Genomic DNA, 21,581 nt, shown 5'->3' on the forward strand with positions numbered 1-21,581 from the left:
AATTAATTAATATCTTTAACCGGGAACGATAAATCACACAATATCTATGACTGCTTAGTACAATTGTAATCGGCTTCGTATATTTTCGCGACCGCGTAAGACAATACGAGCATGGATCGGAAACTCGGCCTTTCCGACCATGATCAACAGCTTGTTCACAGCGCGGAGCGGAAACTAGAGCTTTCCGCCTGCCACACACTCAAAGTAATGACTTCGTGAACAAGGATCGGAAACTCGTTCTTTCCGACCATGATGAACAGCTTAACCACAGCGCGGAGCTGAAACTAGAGCTTTCCGCCTGCCACACATTCAAAGTAATGACTTCGGGAACATGGATCGGAAACTCGTTTTTTCCGACCATGATCAACAGCTTGTTCATAGCGCGGAGTGGAAACTAGAGCTTGCCGCCTGCCACACATACAAAGTAATGTCTTCGGGAACATGGATCGGACAGCCGGCCTTACCGACCATGATCAACAGCCTGTCCGCAGAGTGGAGCGGAAACTAGGACTTTCCGCCCGCCGCACACAAAAGTAGACTGAAGACTAGGCCTCGCCAGCTACCAAACCTGCTATTTTATATTATTATTATTATTATTATTATTATTAGATATTATTACAAATTAATATGTATAATCAGTCTACTCTGTAATATATCACACATACTTAAATATCTAAATGTTCTATTCTCATTTGTCTGTAACAAAACATTTTTCTGTAGACTAAATAAATAAATAAATAAATAAAAATATTCTGGAGTACGGGAACAGGCTAATTGTCTGTAGCTAGCAGTGATGCCATATGCAGATTAAAAGTGGTATGTTCAGTGAAAGAAAACAAACTTAATATGTTGCCTCAAAATCATAAAAGTCTTAAGATGGGAAGAGTTACCCTCAACTTGTTTGTGAAATAAAATGTACCGATCACAAATTATACTAAGCTAAAAATAAAAGTATCTTTTAAAAATTCGATGAAAAACGTATCATTTTGATCCGTTTGGATCAAAACGGAAACACTGGTAAAGAGTACGTTCACGTATGTCATATCGAAAAATGTGTTTTTACCTGACGAATAATACGATATCGTATGTGACGATTCGAACCCAGACTGATATGATACCTACCGACGAGGTTGATGTCTAGGGTAGGTTGTTATCAAATAAAACACTTCTTTGAAGTAAAATTTTCGAGTGACGAAAGCTGAACTAGAAACACAAAATTTATGATATCAATTTCGTGACGAAAATTATACGCATTTTTTAACTGCCTTGTAAACGTACGGCAAATTTTTTTTTTTCATACGAATCATTGCAAAAGTTCTGTTTTTTATTTTGTGTTTCTAGCAGTAGACGGAATTTCGCAACGTTCCGAATAAATAAAAAAGATTTTCCGTACTTTTTCAAGTTGAAATTGATATCATAAATTTTGTGTTTCTAGTTCAGCTTTCGTCACTCGAAAATTTTACCTCAAAGAGGTGTTTTATTTGATATCAATTATTTTGGGGTAGCAAATTTAAAATCGACGACAATACAAACAATAATCTAAATGTCTTATTTTTCTCAAATAAAGTGCTAAAAATGTTATCTAAATGATGTATTCAAATCGATGTGTCCATTGAAACATATAATTTTTCATCCTCTAATTTCGTTTAGGTATCGATACTACTAAGTCAACGCCGTTGCTCAGTCATACAAAGCAGCAGTATTGATTGAGTATGAAACAGTTGACGTTCAACCAATGCCAATCCCTGACGCTTACATTGCTGTAAGTCATAACAAACAGTATCACATGCACCTATGCATGTTGTTGCTTATGCGAAACCAAGCCACTTGTGCACCAGTCTAATACATATGTATGTAAGTAGTAGCGGCACATTGGGTGAACTAAATACATTCATACATACATATTTATGTACAAATATAGGTAATATTCTACGCGTCTTCCCAGGTAGGTTAAGTGCGGGTGATAAACCCACGTAGCATAGTTAAATACTATGTACATACCCACTTTTAAAATGGGGAAAATGTTACAATTTCGGCATGTGACTGAAACAAACTCTAAATTACACGTAAGTGTACGAAGTGATTAGCACAGCTGCATCCTTCAACTTGCCAACTCGCCGAAAATTCCGCGATTTGCAGGGAATTTCGGTTTAAGTGGCAATCGGAGTATGGGCACTTTTTTTCCAGGAACTGGGTATGTTATTTTTATATCTTAAAGTAACCAAATTATACGAATATGTTAATTTTTAACCATTTGACCCTTTTTGGAGCGACATTTTTTCAATTTGAATACCAAATGAAAGCTATGGTTTTGTGCTAGACTTGAGGAAACCTAGAATAAAATCGACTGACAAGTTTTTGTGAAAATGCCCGAAATGTATATTTTCAGCAGCCCGATCACAGCGCACGGCAGTGCACGCGCGTGACGAAAGCAGCCACAGTAACAGTAGCATGCTGAAATGACTCGCTTATACTATATATAAACAAGTTTTGGAAGTTTTTATCCAGACGTCCAATCGACATGCTTGAGATACGTTGGAAAGGTCTTGCAGAGTGTGTCCAGCAAATGTATTCAAGCTTCATAAACGATCAACCGGATTCTTAAAAATTTGGCTAAAGTATTGCGAAACAAAAAACATTTTTTGCTTTTGCTGGTTTAAGGGGGCATGTGGATACACCCAACATATTCAGTGTTATTCTATAGGCCGATACCTTTCAAACGATACCTTATATATTAAGTTCCGGCTACTAGTTGGAAAGATATAGAGGTAAATGTGTTTTGGTTCCTGTCTCCACTACGAGATGCTTTGGTATGTATGTGGCGCCTGTACGTACCTTCATTTAATTTTTTTTCCAAACTTTCAGGAATTAAAGTACAAAAAAAACTAAGAAGGTTTTGTTCCAGGATGTTTTGATTCGTATGCCTTTGTGGGCGTGGCTGCTGCCTGAAATTCGAAAAAGGGCAATTTTTTAAACTACCACTGAGGCCGCACTACTCAGTCCATGTCATTGGTGAAGGTGAATATCTGTTGAAGGGTCTTAAAACAAGCTATCTAACGCTGTATTTTGTGTTTATGAAACATAAATATCTCATAACGTTATCGCCTGAAAACTAAAAATCGGGCTGCTGAAAATATACATTTCGGGCATTTTCTCAAAAACTGGTCAGTCGATTTTATTCTAGGTTTCCTCAAGTCTAGCACAAAACCTTAGCTTTCTTTGGTATATAGCTTATATCTGAGAAAACTCTTGTTGTGGAGATATTGCGATTCAAATTAATGAAATTTCGCTCCAAATAGGGTCAAATGGTTAAAAATTAACATATTCGTCTAATTTGGTTACTTTAAGATATAAAAATAACTACCCAGTTCCTCGAAAAAAGTTCCCATTCCCGGATCGCCACTTAAACCGAAATTCCCTGCAAATCGGGGAATTTCCCGCGAGCTGGCAAGTTGAAGGATGCAGCTGTGCTAATCACTTCGTACATGTCTTGGAAACACGGATGCCAACTTTTGCGTTCCGGAAACCGGGACATCAATTTCAATACTATATTTTTGAAATGTTTCTATTTAAAATAAGAAAACAATATAAAATTTCATAGATAAAAGCTTCGATAATACGAAATATCGATGTTAATACTTTTTAACAATTGAAAACATAAATTAAAGTTGAAATAAAAATCACACCAAATTATAAATTATTCTATATACATATGTATTTGGCGCGAATTTTTCACAATGTACTGATGTAACTTACTTTACTTAAATTTGTTCGCGAATCTTTATATATAACAAGTAAATTTTAGCAAAAAAAAACCGACTTCAACTCCCATATAAAAAAAATATATATATATATATCTCATGATCCACTGATCGGATCTCAACCAGATTAGTATGGGACCACCTCTAAGACACTACCTTTCCGATGCAAAAAGAATTATCGAAATCGGTTGACATGGTCCAAAGTTATGCGGTAACATACATAAAACAAAAAAAAAAAAGATTCCGACGAACTGATAACCTCCTCCTTTTTTGGAAGTCGGTTAAAAATGAATTGCTGTTCGTGTGTTATCGCATCACTCAAGAACGGCTCAACGGATTTGCTTCGTTTTTCTTTCATTTTGTGTCTTTCTATCTGTAGAAGGTTTGTAAAGAGAAAACTGGTAAAATGATGTTGCCAGATATTTGCAATATCAGAAAAAAAATATTACAAATAAGCCGCAATAATGCCATTTCACTGAGAACGCATAACAAAATTAATTCGGTAAAAAATTTGGATAGGGTTACCACCATTCGTAAAAAAAGTTTATATAAAAAAATGGATTGCTTTTATGTCTTATCGCATCACTCAAGAACGGCTCAACGGATTTGCTTCGTTTTTATTTCATTTTGTGTCTTTCTGTCTGTAGAACCGAACCGACCAAATTTTTCATCCGGTTCACGTCCCTGATAAAAATCAAATTTTTCATACTGCATATCTCTAGAAGTGTTCATGATGAGTACTGGATCTTGGTAGGAATATATATGAAATCAATCGCAGAGAAAAATTGGAGCTATTGGAAAAGGGGCCGTGGCACCTCCCATTCGAAATTAAACGCATACTCATGAAAAAATTTATGTTATTGGAAAACAGGCGTGGCACCTCTCATATAAATCGAGTTTTTATACTGCATATGGGGTTGTTCGAGTCGCAATCACAACCGCAGTATTGCGCGCATTATTAAAGTATCACGTTCGGTGTGAAATTCCAACGTTTTATCAGTTGGGAACTTGCAACAGTTTTGCAAACTTTCATCAACGGTGCAGTATTGCCGCTGTTATTACGTGCCTCGAACGTGGCCTATTTCTGGATGTGTTCATTGTAGTCAAATACTCTACTCTACTCAGATAAACCGAATTTTTCGTAATGCTCATTCCTGGAAGTGTTCATGGTTGAGTATTCGAACATATAGTAGTATAGAGATATACGAAATCAATCTCATACTCTTAGATAAAATTGGGGATATTTAAGAAGGGGGCGCGGCGTCTTCCCAAAGGTACTGAAGGTGTATATACATATAATACTTCGTTCGTGTTTGTGAGTGAATCGATTTTAACGAATTTTTTTTCGGTGTGAGTAAGGTCTCTTCGTAGTTGTTCAGATTCCCAGTTTAACCTACCAGGTGGCGCTGGAGTCGTGTTATTGTTAAAATCTTAGTTATGATCCGATCTGGCTTATATTCGAGATACTTATGTAATGGTAACGGTAAGTGCAATACTATTGCAAAAAACAGCCGCCGGGTGACGCTGGTCGAGTTGTTACTAAAAAGCGTCAAGTGAGAAAAAGTGCCGTGAATCTCCGATTACATCGACGTGCTGTACCACCGAGTATGCCGAGCTCCCGTGTGTTGCGATTGGCCCAATGAACGTGATTTGCGTGCTTCATTCGGATACACCAGGATTGAGTTGTCCAGGGGTCAATCTCAAATGACCAGCATTATGTCTACCATCTGAACCATTGCGCTCTTTGATAAGAGCTTTAAGATATTTCGACTGAAATAAGTGTGTGTGGAACAACGATACTCACCAATATTTAAATTGCCACCAACTATCTATACCATATAGTTTCTAGGACAGATGGGAATGATGATATATATCTTTTCTGACAACCACCAAACCGTAATATGTATTAGCAGATAAATGTATCCCTAGAAATCGTGAACGTGAATTGTTGGTGAAAATGGTTCTACCAAAATATTTCACTACAAAAAAATAATTTTGGGCGGGACGAAGTTCGCCGGGTCTGCCAGTTTTTTATAAAAAAAAACATGAAAATAACAAGTTGACACTGTTGTATAACTAAGTGCCAGTTTGAAGTTGGTAAAAAATCGCGTTGCTTTTGGCAGTTTCTTCTAAACAAAGAATTGTCGAACATACTTTATTTACTTGACTTGTTTAAGCAGCCAGGGTTTGAATTCTTTGTTTAAAATCCATTCGTCACTAAAATGTTTGACTTTATTGTCGATTAAATAGCATATGTAAAATATAAATATATGTATATGAATTTCTGTATATTAGGCTGGATTATTTTTGATTTTAATAAATCGCATGGTATTTCCTGATTCTGCAGATATGTAATTCTAAGTGAGAGTATAAAAGAAACCATGGCTCGGAATTGAGTTTGAAATTAAAGAATTACTTTTTCACGATATTAGTTTTTTAACCTTTTCTTAAAAGTTTTGTATATAAAATGTCTGTATTTAAATTTCTTACATTTCCTTTATTTGTATAAACCATTTTTAAAAAGCAAATCGTTACCCAAAGATGAAAATGTGCCAAGTCCATTTCTTGAAGTTGTTCAGGAGTGACGAAAAATCGATGTAGTTTCGCATTATCTGTCATTCTGCACCAAAAACTAGATTTTGAATAAATACGCTTGGCACGTTTTCACCTTTAGGAAATACATTTGTTTTGTGAATTTTTAACTTAGAAGATTAACAAACATTAAAAAGAACCGGTTATTTTATCTTTAGAACAAAAACTCTATACCGTTGATTTTTGCAAATTTTTTTTTGCTGACAGTACCTCTTCCATCCAAAAATTACTTTTTTTCAACAAAAAAATTATAAAAATCGACGTTAAATCTTTGCTAATTGCACTTTATTTTAATAAGATTAAATGTAACTCAAAACTGCATACTCAAAATCTTCTAAAAAGGTTTACATTTTTACAAAAGTTTTTTTTTAATATTGCCCAAAGTTTGAAACTTAGATTTATACGATTTTTTTTAAAGAGTAAACCATATCTTTACAAAAAAAAAAATTAGTATTAAATGATAAAGAAATATATTTTCAAAACTTGTCAATATGTGGTGAGTTTATAATTTTTACACGGATTTTGGACGGTAAATATCGTAAATTAACTAAAAATTGTATAACCTAAAATATAGGCATTTTGTATCTATAACATAGTTGAAACAAAAGGAGAACACTTTGTAAAACCGGCATTAACGAAAAAATTTGAGAACAAGTAAATTTTTTTTTTAAGTGCGCAGGCTAGAGACTCATTTCCGACTTATAGTTTCTTCTACATTTTCTCTTACAATTATCTGGAGAAACCGAAATTACCATACGATTCGTCGAAAAACTTTCGTCCAAACAATTTGTCCACCCTAATGTACATATTTTAAAAGTTCTAATTTTTTACAACTTTTTTGCAAATCGTACGATTTCAAATCTGTGCGATTTACAAAATCTATTTCGGAGGATATATAACAAAGAGGGAAAAATTTGGCGCTAAATCGATGGACATAACGTAAATGATGTGCTTCTAGCAGTTTTCATTTGAAACATTTAATAATTTGATTAAAAATATACAACAATACTTTGCAAATCGCACCGATTTGAAATCGTACGATTTGCAGATCATGCCAGTATAATATAGTTTTTGTACTACAAGTACAGATGCATATACGGTCACTCACAGAAATATTTTGCATAGATTTTTTTTTGCAATATTCAGAATATTTTTCATGGTATTTTTTTTTGTTAATTTAAAAAAATATATATGTATGTGCAATTTTGAAGTTGCGAAAACTTCCCGTTGACATTGCTACATTTTCTACAAAATAATTCGTTATAAGGAAAAAAATGCCCAACATCGTCAGTAAAAAAAATTCAAAAATCAAGGGAGTTTTTAGCAACTTTCAAATTGCACTTTATTGTATTAAATTGAATGGGCTATAAAACTGCATAATAGATTTTTTTTTTTTTAATTATGATTAAAAAGTTTGATATTTTTATGATAATTTGGTGAACTTAAACCAACTTTCTCTAAAGTGTGAAATTTTGATTTACATGATTTTTGTTGTAAAATGAGCTATATATTTTTTTTAATTAACAAAAAAATACCATGAAAAATATTTTGAATATTGCAAAAAAAAATCGATGTAAAATATTTTTGTAAGTGACTGTATTTGGTACAGCAGTAACTGCCTATGTAACTATATACAATTTTTTGAATCACTGTTTGAGATCAATTTTAGATATTATCAGTATATTTAAGTAATAATAAAAAAGTTAACACAGCAAAATTATTCCTTCTTTTGATGGTAATGCGATCTTAAAGAAATTATAGCATTAAGGGTTGCAAAAAATTCTTAATTTGCCCTTGAGGGGATATTTGTGATAAAAATTTAATTGGCTAACAAAAAAATTGTTTCCAGCAATCCCGGGGTTTAAATCGACTAATCCCGGGATATTCGGGACTTAGAAAAGACCGGAATCCCGAAATCCCGGGATTGACATCCCTAGTATGTACATAGTATTTAACTATGCTACATGGGTTTATCACCCGCACTTAACCTACCTGGGAAGACGCATACAATATTACCTATATTTGTACATAAATATGTAAATAGGAATGCATTTAGTTCACCCAATGCGACGCTACTACTTACATACATATGCATAAATTGCCACTGATCAAAACAACTTTAGAAAAAAGCATTAGTTTAATAGCACGAGTGCAACACCGTACACGTTATAGAAGTAAAACTTCTTAAAAAAAACACATGTGTACGCCCCACACCCTGTTGAAATCTTAATAAAATTAAACTACGAGACAATCAGAAGAATGCAGTTGTTTATTGTATCCAGTGATCGGACTTCTACCACATTGTGGTAGATCTGCCACTTATTTGAGCATCTACCACATCTACCACTCAAGTTCTGAAATCTACCACATATTCGCGTTTTGAGTAGTTTAATTTTTGCTCGACATGATTTTCTTAATTTTAAGAGCAAAAATTGTTCAACACTAAACACTATATGGTAACAAGAATGATATGATACTAGATTCCGCATTCCCGGCGACGACGAAATTTCTCAAGTAAATAGAAGTAAACAAAGCATTCGGCTTGTTCGGGAAGATAAAATAAACTGTACAATAGTAAATTTTCTCAGTAATCAATTTCTCGACAGGAAACGTGGTTTTATTGTGTTAAATTGCAAAAGATATCATTTGTAAAAAGGATTAATAGCGAAAATGTTACAAAACGGCGATTTTTGATAAAATATAAGTAAATTTAAGTGCATCTAAAGTTTCTGAGGCGTTGTTTACTTTCACTTGAGAACTGTCAAAATCGGCAGATCCCAATTAGCTGTTTCTGGAACGTGCCACATTTGTTCGCTACTTCGTGATGTGATAAAAAAAAGCTGGCAGCACTCCGCAAGGTTGCTGAAATCTCTTAAAAAATGTTCGAAAAATATCTTGATATGGATGGAACTGCTTTATACTTTCAAGGAAAAAAATTGCCAAAACGCAACGCAATTTTTAGCAACTCAATCTTGCACTTTATTATACCAAAATAAATTCTTTTTAGAGTTTAATTAAAAAGTTTTACAATTTAGGTGAAACCTTGCAGAATTTTTTTTAAATTTTTGTACAAAGTTTGATCCAAACCCAGATATCTACCACATTTTTTTCCAGATTCTACAACACAGAATTCGATCACTGATTGTATCCAAAGTTGGTACCAAGTTGCAGTGTACGAAAATAAACTATATTGTACGTTACTATTCCGTTTCCGGGTACTGATTAGTTTGATTGAAGCGATTTTTCCAAACCGGTTTCCACCTTTGTTTTTTTTTTTTTAGTGAAACGGCTTAGGTGGCAGTATCGCAAAAATGGAGAGCGAAATTTTTAAAACTGAATTGAGTAAAGAAGATTGAGTATAGAGAAAGGGAAAAAATATTTTTTTAAAAACAAGCTTTTATTTAACATGTAAAATTAAAGGCATAAAATAAAATAATGTAAAAGGATTTTTTAGCAAGAAACTTTTTTTAAAAATGCACTAAAATTAATAAAATAAAATAAGTTAAGCTTTCGTCAAAGTTATAAAAAGCCAAACGGTGAAAGGAATTACTCAAACTCTAATGAAAATTACTAACAATTTATATTGATTGAAAAGTTTGTCGCGCGAATATTGAACAGGCAGTTACATATCTGCATACATATTTATGTATGTATGTACATATAACAAATTATGCATGTACGTTGAATTCACCGACAAGCTTTTTAAAAACGAAGTACTAAATCAATACAAATTGTTAGAAATTTTCATTAGAGTTTGAGTAATTCCTTTCACCATTTTATTTTATTTTATTCATTTTTGTGCAGCTTTAACAAAAGTTTCTTACTAAAAAATCGTTTTACATTATATTATTTTATTCCCCTGATTGTACATATTAACCCAAACCTTGGTTTAAAAAAATATTCTTTTACGTTAATTTATTTTTACAACGCTTTTATCAACTTACTATGTTCTATGTCCAGACACCTTTTATAGCAATTTATATTATAAATTATATAACATATATACAGTAACAGTAGCATGCTGAAATGACTCACTTATATATACAAGAGATTTGGAAGTTTGTATCCAGACGTCCAATCGACATGTTTGAGATATCGTTCGAAAGGTCTTGCAGAGTGTGTCCATCAAATGTATTCAAGCTTCATAAACGATTAACCGGAATCTTAAAAATTAGGCTAAAGTGTTTCGAAACAAAAAACGTTTTTTTGCTTTTGCCGGTTTAAGGGGGCATGTGGATACACCCAACATATTCAGTGTTATTCTATAGGCCGATACCTTTCAAACGATACCTTATACAGGGTGTCCCAGAAATAACGTGCCAAACTTTAGGGGAAGGTAGGTGGGGGGGTGAGCTCCCTGATAAACAAAAAATTTTCAGGTAAAAGTGGCACCGTTTTTGAAATATTTAAATTTTTTTTCGAATTTAAAAAAAATCGTGCCTTTTCATGTGTTTTCTTTAACTGCAACTACAAACCGGGCAATACTTAATAAATTTTTTATGTAAAATACTTCCAGATAGTTGCCTCTCCATACTCAAATGCAATGTAGTTAAAATATATTAAGGAACCATCATAAAATTAGGACTATTTCTGGATTTTTAACTTTTTGATGTTTTCTTCCCCAAATTTGACTATCTCGGGTGAAAAAAAAATGTACTGAGCTATAACTTTACATTACATAAAAAAATTGCTCATTTAATACTCATTTGTACTATTTAGCATGTCATTTGACGGTAACAAGAGCAAATTCAATTTAAATCTATTAAATACATTCTAGCGTGTCTCAGTCCTTTACCCACAAAAGCGGCTATAACTTTTTTTTTCTATTCAAAACAGTAAGTTCTTTATTAAATGAGCAATTTTTTTATGTAATGTAAAGTTATAGCTCAGTACATTTTTTTCACCCGAGATAGTCAAAGTTGGGGAAGAAAATATCAAAAAGTTAAAAATCCATAACGTTATCGCCTGAAAACTAAAAATCAAATAAAACACCTCTTTGAGGTAAAATTTTCGAGTGACGAAAGCTGAACTTTAAACACAAAATTTATGATATCAATTTCGTAACGAAAATTATACGCATTTTTTAACTGCCTTGGAAACGTACGGAAAATTTTTTTCATTCATACGATTCGTTGCAAAAGTTCTGTTTATTTTGTGTTTCTAGCAGTAGAAGGAATTTCGCAACTTTCGGAATAAATAAAAAAAGATTTTCCGTACGTTTCAAAGGCAATTAAAAAATGCGTATAATTTTCGTCACGAAATTGATATCACAAATTTTGTGTTTCTAGTTCAGCTTTCGTCACTCGAAAATTTTACCTCAAAGAGTTATTTTATTTGATATCAATTATTTTGGGGTAGCAAATTTAAAATCGACGAAAATAAAAACAATAAATAATCTAAACGTTTTATTTTTCCCAAATAAATTTCTAAAAATATTATCTAAATCTAAATTATGTATTCAAATCGATGAGGCCATTGAAACATATAGTTTTTCGAATACGGAATAAAGCGAAAAAGAATGATCATATCCTTTGTATTCGAAAAAAAATTATGAAAAATTATAAAATTTTTCAACTTGGCAGGGTACGAAAATAAACTGTACAAAACAGTTCCCATTTGCTCATCGAGCATCATATCATTTGTGGTTTTGTACAGTTTTGTACATAGTCAGAAACAATTCGTAAGATTCACTGTCATTTTCCCCAACGAGAAACGTTTGCTTTTCGTTTCTGACAATTGTACCATAGGGTACGTTTTATATGTATGCAAACGTTTCAATTACGTGAAAAAAATTTTTTTCTGTAAATTTTCATATCCAATTCAATTAAAAAACATGTACTACATACATACATATATTTTTCTCTGCACTATTCATTTCGTTTGTTGTTTCGTCTGTAACTACTAAAGTACTGTAGTGTACTATCGCAAAGTGAACTCATCCGTTTTGTTTTCGTATTGCACCGAACTGTTGAAATCTAATCAGTACCCCGGAATCATTAACATTTTATTTAATTTCATTTCGTCGGAATCGAATATATCGAGCACTAACCGCCAAAACGTAACGTAAGCGATATTTACAGTGATGCAGAAATATTCCTAGAGCGTCTAGATGCATTTCTGCATCAAAAGAAAATAAAAAAAATATGTCGCTTAGGTTATTTGGCGGTTGGTTTAAAATCGATTGGATATTTCCGCTTGTTGATGGGCGACGTACAATTTGAATAAGAACAGTTATTGTAGCAATACTTACACTTTCCTTTAGTTCTTTTATAACGATCGGGAGATGCAAATCCAATGTGACCGCCACTTTGTCTATTAAATTCTGCCAAAATTGCCTTTTCTGGGTCGCGTACTAGTAAAATTGCCTTAGTAAAAGGTTCCCAGGCTTTCGGGCCGAATTCGTGTGTTTTTACCAATAATACCGAGTTATTACGAATATTTTCCGCTGGAAATCCTGTTTTCAGTAGTCCATAATCCTTGTAAACACTACCAGTTAAAATACCTGAAATAAGTTTTATTCAATGAAACGGTTTGTAAATTTGCATTCATTGTATGGGGCTATAAAATCATGCATGTCAGAGATTGAAAAACGATGCTGTTTTTGTGACTTTAAACATTAAAAACGGGGGATGAACGAACACCAACGCATAGCGTGCAGTGCTTGCAAATACAGCCACCGCAAGAGAACGATACTTATAACAGCTCATACTGATGTTGACTTCGACAAACCAGTATTCCGAGTGAACGTGCACGAAACCAGCAACCGCCGTATTTGATTGATTGCCGAAAGCACGATACTGCATATGGACGGTTGCCGAAAGCATGAGAGCTCATTTGGACGGTTGGCGAACAGCGTTGCCATTTTAGCCGTTTTCCGGCTAGAATTAGCCCGTTGCGACAGCAAACAGCGGGAAAAAATTCGATTTAGCCGGCAGCCGATTTGTTAGCCGTTTTGCAAAAAAAAATTTGCCGTTTTTAGCCGATTTTGCTCTTCGCCTTATTTTATTAAAATTCAAATATACAAGTTTTTATGTTTACAAATTTAGTGCTCCAGAATCTATTAGAAATGGCTAGTCTTATCTCTGAGAAAATTTTCATGTCGGACTGTGTTAAATAAAATTGAAAAACAATCAGATAGTGAGCCGATTTCAATGTTTTTTGTTTTAAGCGAGTGACCCAAATACACATAGACCGGGACGCGTCATTTTAGCAGATTAAAAAGTTACAAGTTTTGCTGAAATTTTGCAGAATTGTCATAATTTTTACACCAAGTGTGAAATCTGTTTGTAGTATATGTTGTTTGTTAAGTAATGTGCTACATATTCATAAAAAATAATAAATATTAAATAAACTAAAGAAAAATAGGCAAAACTTGCTTCAATTTTGCGTCCCAGTTTATATTTGGGAGAACGTAGCGGGAATTTTCTGCATAAAATTTTTGTTATGAATGTCTTAAATTTAAGTGTGAAGTTTTATTCGCTACACTTAGAAAATAAAAGAGCACGAATTTCGATGTGGAGCAAAACTCTCTGGGAAGACAATACATGGTGCAAACATACTTTTTTAATTTCATAAAATAAAACTGCAGTAGTTTTCATTTTATGTGGATAACTCTTGTGACAAATACATAGTTTCGTGCTTATATTTTTGTATATATATTTTTAGCAGCACCACATCTTTATCAGAATCCAAATCCGAGAATCCAAAAATTGGTACTGTTACAAGTTGCAGGCACCATTTTAAATCGACCTCTTTCCTGTTCCACGGATAATGGTACATCTTTCAGAGGTTTAAAGATATTTTGCGTCAGCAATTTGTTATCAACCTACGTACCCTACCTCGGAAAAGCAAAAAACTTTATATTCGAACGTTTGCTCAGGTGTACCGAATTCTGGCAGTTTGGAAACGCGCAACACTTTTAATATTTTCATCCAACTTCACTAACTTCAAATTCTCAAATTTTTCTACTTTTTTAAGAAACAACAATTTTTCTGCTAGTGAATCTGGTGGCATGATTTTAGTTAAATGTCATAAACTTGTTAAAAGTGAAGTGGTCGGCAACAACAACGAATGTCAATGCCTTCTGCTTTCACAGCTTTACGTGTTCATTTCTCAAAATATTGCCCTCCGACTAAGCAAAAGTGCCATACTTTCAGCTAATATAGCCATTTTGCGGGACAAAACGCAACCTACTGAAAATGATCCAATATTTATAAGAAGGCAAAATTGGTTAGTAGAAAAGAAAACGCCATATGTTTGTAATTTATCTCTGTTTTTTATATTTAAGTAATACAAACATGACTTCTGATGTAAAGCTCAGCTACGTATAACGACAGTTTCCTTTGTTAAACAAAAATAAAGTGGTTTACAGCTTAGCTATGTATAAATAATCTTTATTAACCAAAAAAAATTCAATGGATTGACTAGTCTTTCTAATTGTAGTTTATGTATTTAAAAAAAATTAATTCTGGTTGAAACATTTAAGCCGTTTTTAGCCGTTTTTTTGTCCAATCTAGCCGGTCGCCCTGAAAAGTTCTGGCAACACTGTTGGCGAAGGCAAGACACCGCAGTTAATTTGTTGCTGAAATCCGTTTGATTTGTTGCTGAAGGCATGTTTGATGGGTTCCCGAAGTCATGATACTGTATTTCAAAAACAATTCAACGACATGTACATGTCGCATTCACAACCGCGGAGCTTCCGCATTAATTTTAACATTCGCTTTCGCATTCGCAATAATCAATGTGGAGCTTTTGCGAATGCGAATGTTTATTTGGCAAATAAAATTACAAATTTAAGTAAATATTTTTTGCCCCACATAAGAGTAGTTGTGTAACAAAACTGGTTCAAAGTCAGATTTATCAACTTTGATAAAAGTGTCTTTAAACCTATTATTTCTCAAGCTATATAACCGAGCTATAAATGGGCAGTTGTGCAAATTCCCACTTCTACTTGATCGTTTGTTTCTTTCTGTATTATTATTTTGTGGACCAATCTTAAAAAAACTACTAGACATGAAAGAAGTGTGCACAGTTTAAACCACTTTTTCGTGATTTGGTTTTGATGATTTTGATTTCAAATGAAGCTGTTTGGAAAATTTATTTTTAGAAAATATATCAAAAAAAAAGTTATTTTATTTACTTGTCGGGCAATATTTGTTCCATGGGGATATTCATTGAAACCTTGGCTAAAAACTTTTTTGCTAAAACTGTCCCGTACGCCCCTCTTCTTTTGCTATTCAAAGTCAAAGAGTAGGCTCCTTCAATAGGGATTTGCAGCAGAAATGTTCAACGTCTTCCTATAAAGAGAATCGATGCTCAAATAGTAATTAAAAAGCTGTACATAGGTCTGACCCATGGCTCATTAAACAGGTGAAGTAATACGGCAGCATTCTCTGTTCATTTTCTGACATTCGGCTGCCTTATATTTCACAATGTTGCCTTTATTCGTTGAACGTTTTAGATGTTGCTTCTTTGGAAGTATTTGCATATATTTTGGGGGCAATTTGGCCATTTATTATTTGCTTGTAACATTGTTTTTTTTTATTTTCCGTTTAAATTTTTGTGAAAAATTGTTTTTTTCTAAAACTTGGCGTTTGAATTTTCACCAGCGGTGCAGGTTATGCTGAATAAGTTGGATATTTCAAATATTTAAAGGCGAAGTAATTTCTGGCACCACAAACTTCTCCGAAAAATTATTATCCCACAGCCATGAAATATACCTTCCAATAAATGTGAAAAAGCTATTTTTTAAGTGCAGCATGCATTTCCGTATAAACTATTTAAATAAGCACTTGAAAGGCAAAAGGTATAATCGATTAATCTTTATAAACCTCCCATATATACACAGGCATCGTACTTTTAATAACATAAAATAAAGAAACACATATTTCTATTAGTCCTATTTTTTGATTTCTTCACAGACAACCTTATTATTTTTCTCACTAGAGTTTTTTAACAAGCAGTGTGATCTTAGTTTATGTACATGTAACAAAACTTATCAGTTGGGTTGTCGACTCTACCGAGTAACAGTATAATGTTTGAAGCGATGGTTAAATTTAGAAAGAAAGTTAGGGTTTTTTTAATTTTACGCTACAAAAAACACCCAACAATCGAAGTCTACCAATAGATTGTTATACGTATGTTTAAAGGCCTATAAATCCATTTCTCATGTTTGATTTGTAAAATCGGGTGAAAAATAGACAAGCTGTTTTTTATAAAAAAACAGAGGGTTCTGTAATTATAAGAAAAACTATTAATAATAATTCTCCTCCTATTTGTGGAGTGCGCCTTGATGTTGTCACACAAAGCGGAGGGACCTACAGTTTTACGCCGACTCCGAACGGCGATTGTATTTTTATGAGAAGCTGGAAAAAATAGTCTCAGAGGTTTGCCACTGCCTGCCGAGGGACGACCGCTGTTAAGAAAAAACCTTTTTCTCTATATCTTTTTGCGATGTTGCTTTGATCAGGGCTTGAACTCAGGTATTTCGGAGTGGAAGCGCGCACTGCTTACCACTACAACACAGTGGAAACCTATTAGATATGTGTGAAACAGGCAAATTTTTACAATACGAAAAAAAACACTCCAAAAATCCATACAAAAATTCCATAAAATATGAAGGATACAGCTGTCAAGTAGCGTGGTCGTGTTCCTATATGCGCTGCGTTTATTTAATCTATTTTCGATTCGCTTGAAGCCTCATTAATCATTCATAAATATATTACTAAAGCCTGGTTTTCATTAGGTCATATTTGACGCCAAATGTTGTCAAAATAATGAAAACTGGTTGTGATCTGGTGTCATTTGCGTTTGTTGTCATATATCACCACACACGGTCATATAAAATGACATCCAAATGTAAACGGACCTCGCCGCTGATGTGGCAGCATTTGACAACCAAAATGTATTTGCCAACATGTTGGCAATTTTGATTTCTTTTGCCATGCGAACAGCTGATTCTAGCTACAATACGGACCGTTTAGCTACAAAAAAACCAAAAATGCAGAACGATAGAACTTTTCACGCTGATTTTAACCATATCCAAATTATTTGGGGCAAGTAAAAAACACAGAAAATATAACAGGTTAAACTTCAGCTTTCCTATTTTTTATTTGTTAAATATCTCGGAAACGACTTGACCGATTAGAAAAGTATTGAATCCAATTCAAAGATAATTTTAATAGCTTTTTTACGACGTATTTACTATAACCATTTTTTAAAACAAATTTTTGGTAAGCGATATTTAAAGAAAATATATATACTATTTCGATTATTTCCACTACTTTCGTTAAATTTTGCCCTATAACAAACCTTTTTATATAAGGTAATAACTTGTACTTTCTAAATAATATAAATTTCTGTAACATTAATTATGCAATTTTCTTCAAAAAAGGTAATTGAATGAAAAAATTAAATTTTTTGGTTTTTTTGTATTTCTGACTCCAAAATATAAAAAATCAGAAAAATTATGTACATCAACCGAAAGATAAACTAATCATCTTTATTTTGATGTTTGTAGTTGTTTAATCGGTTATGTAGTTCATAAGATATTGATATTTCAAAATATCGAAAAATTTAACTTAACCTACTATATCTTCTTAATTTCTTACTTGCGCTAAATAATTTTGGTAAGGTTAAAATCAGCATGAAGATCTCTATTCAATTACATTTTTGGTTTTTCTATAGCTAAAAGGTCAGTATTCTACACTTTTTGTAAAAATTTGACATCACATTTGACATCAGTAATGAAAATGGAATGTCAATCATCTGACACCGAAATTTGACGACAGTCTTTGACATGCACTGCGGTATCGACATTTGGTCAGTTTTTAAAATGTAATGAAAACGCATTTGACATCAAATGAACAGCTATCAGATGAAGGCAGTTTTTGATGTCAATGGCGCGTATTCATAGTCCAGCAACGAAGTCGAAACTAACAAATTTGCAACTTAAATTTAAGTACCAACTTAAAATTTACCTCTATTCATAGTCGCATTTCAGACTTCTACTAAGTAGTTTCGACTTAGTTTACGATATAGCAAAACGAGTGTGAAAATGTATCGATTTTTCTTTACGATATTTTGGAAAAATTACATTTTTATTAAATAATGTCAAGTTTGATCATCCGTTTATGTAATTTTTATTTTCATTGCATGATTATGCAAAAGAATAAGGTATAATTTTCTTGTTAACTGTGTGAAATAGCCAGAACAACCGCAGTGATGTGAAGTCGATGTTTATCGAAAGCATGCTGTGAAACATACAAATAGTAGATATCTAGATGTTATGCACAAATTTACTTTAAAAGAACTAGCTTGAAACTGGCTTATTATTTGAAAATTTATCTAAATTATTCCAATTATAAAATTGTGATGTAGCTTTATTCGAATTGTAATACGCATTTAATTTCATCTTCCGATTAAAATGGATCGATCTTTGTAAATTTTAATTGGAGATTATTCAATATTATCAAAATCACCCTTTATCAACTTAATTTTTACACATTTCGTCTGTTTTCCCTTAATTTGATAAAATACTTCTTCCTAGTTACGACTTAGTTGCAGCTGCAGCCGAAACTAAATTTAAAGTTGGTACTTAGCCTGAAAAGTCGAAACTAAGGCGACTATGAATAGCTTTAGTTGTGACTTAGAATAGTTTCGACTTAGTTGAGTACTAAATATGACTATGAATATGCGCCAATGATTTTGACCTAATGAAAACCAGCCTTAATAATTTACTTGTAACCACATTCATAAATGATTAAGACAGTGGCTTTTAATCAAGGATGCATCGTAACGTTAATTTTAGCGTTTACCAAAAAAAGCAATCGTTTCTGTTGAAACGATTCAGTTTTTTATCGTTTAGGTAATTATCAAAATAATTTTGGTTTTTAACGAAAAAAAATACAATCGTTAATGCTGAAGCTGTAGCATGCATTTAGGTGCTAGGTGTTAATAGTGAGCTGGCAATGGCATACAACAACAACTTTTCGTTGATTTATTTTGTTTCGATGTTAACGGTTGATGATTCATTTCGTTTCAACGTTAACGATTGAGTTTTGTTTCGTTAATTCAGCTCTGAAACGAAACGAAATTATTTTGATAAGTTATTTTAGCGCATCAACAAAACGAAGTCGATTCATATAGTTTGTTGAGCATCTCTGCTTTTAATGCGATTTACTCATTTAAAAGTGTGATAATAGCAGTCTATAAAAAATTTACATAAACTGTGCAACAGTTGTTGCTATTTGCTGATCTTTGTGTGCTTTTTCACATTCTGCTGTGTTTACTGATCGCTGACCGCATTGGATTTCGCATAGCTCTGTTTTGTTGGTGTTGTATATTTGTTGTATATTTTGCATACACAAAGCAAATAACAAATTACAAACGAAAATTTATTCTGCTTCGCACTTTTTATTCTTGCTAACCCTTATTCGGCCTATTGGTTCATTATGTTGCATTGTTTTTTTTAAGAAGTGTACCAACCAAAAGAAAATAACCAGAGGTGATACATATGTCAGCTGTTGGCTTTGTGATAATATGGCTCACGTCGCCTGCACCGGCATGGGACATATTGGTGGTCGTGTGGTGATCTAATAACTAATAAAATTGGACTAAATTGGACTAAATTGCCACACCATAGAAAACGATATGTGTGCTTTTATAAGGCAAACTCAGAAGGAGTTCAATAATATTTTATTTGAATTCCGCGATCTTCAAGAACGATTTAAGGCCATAGAAGCTCACTTTAAAAAACTGAAAGTAATCTGCGAATCGCCGAAACGAAAGAAGTACAATCTAGAAATTCAGACAAGTTCTTATATGTTATCAAGTATGGTGCAAAGCTCTCCTCTTATGCCTGTGGAATCTATTTCGCTGACTGGTTTGAATACTCCCGCGACATATATTGCTAAGGAAGTTCCTACTGTAATTCCGACAACTGCATCTACGGACACTTTGTTAGTCTCTAGTGAAATTAGTGCTGCCGCTACCTCCAACCAAATTGCATTGATACCTACGACAATCTCATTAGGCTCACCGCTTGTTTCTCAAACTCCAATAACTACATCTACTCGCTCTTAGGTAGCCTCTAATGTTACAAGTGTTGCCGCTACCACCAATGAGATAGCATCGATATTGCGGCTTACGATCCTAGAATTGTTAACGTGCCCGCAGCCCCTCAACTGACAATGTCTTCGTTTACAACATCTGGAATTCCACCTGTTGTTCCTAGAGAGGTGACTGCCGTCGCGCCTCGTAGGACCGTTTTTGTATCAAGGCTTCATGCATCGTTGACTGAAGCAGATATCATTCATTACGTGCGCTCTAAGCTTTATCTTACACCTACTACCAATATCGAAGTTTATATTTTAACTTTAAATATAAGAGAGACATTTCTTCTTTTAAAATATCAGTTCCTGACGCATATGTTGATAGAGTACTTGATCTTTCTTTTTGGCCTGAACATTCTGTGGTACATCTGTATAAAAGAAAATCAAATATTGAACCTCCAGCAGTAAAGAAGTCAAAAAACTCAAAAGGCAATATCGTAGGAACATTACAGACTTTAATTCTAATTCGTTCAGTCTTATTATTCATTACCAAAATGTTCGTGGGTTACGATCCAAATTAAATTCTTTTTTTCTTAATAGCTTTGCATTTACAGCTAGTGATCGTTTTTACGGAGACTTGGCTAAAGTCTGATAATTTTAATTCCGAGCTATTTTCAAGCAAATTTGTAGTTTATAGGCATGATCGTAACTCTAGAGCAGGAGGTGTGCTTATTGCCGTGGACTCGAGCCTTTCATCTGATATGTTGCTTTTGGACAATGTGTCTGATATTGAATTTATAGCAGTAAAGCTTTCATTCCGCATTTATTTCTTGTTCGTATATTCCGCCTCAATCTGATATGAATGTTTATAATCATCACAACTCAGCCATACAAAATTTATATTCTCATTTGCGATAAAGAGCGCTTAGTAGTTCTTGGTGACTTCTATTTGCCATCAATAAGCTGGATTAATATTAGTGACTCAAACTCTTTGACTCCCACCCCTCAGCATGACTTTCTTCGATGTCTGCTAGATACATGTCTCGTACAGGTTAAGAACGTATTAAATTGCAAAAACAAGATGCTGGACTTGGTATTTGTGGACGATTTGGCGGGTATTGCTCTCACTCAAATTTCTCTTTATCCCTTCCAGAGGATCCTCTACATCCTACGCTGG

At 33.4% G+C, this 21,581-nt stretch overlaps 1 protein-coding gene across 1 annotated transcript in view; it reads right to left on the bottom strand.

Moving 5' to 3' along the window:
• Positions 1 to 21,581, bottom strand: part of LOC118734135 (WSCD family member GA21586) — a gene marked incomplete at its 5' end in the record, with an annotated part of 276,288 nt that overhangs the window by 175,942 nt on the left and 78,765 nt on the right. Inside the window, 1 exon segment of the mRNA XM_036463846.1 lies at positions 12,604 to 12,855. Coding sequence (XP_036319739.1) covers positions 12,604 to 12,855 — 252 coding nt within the window.

The sequence above is a fragment of the Rhagoletis pomonella genome, unplaced genomic scaffold (genome assembly GCF_013731165.1).
Source record: "Rhagoletis pomonella isolate Grant_MI unplaced genomic scaffold, Rhpom_1.0 Rhpom_scaffold_00002, whole genome shotgun sequence".
NCBI lineage: Eukaryota > Metazoa > Arthropoda > Insecta > Diptera > Tephritidae > Rhagoletis > Rhagoletis pomonella.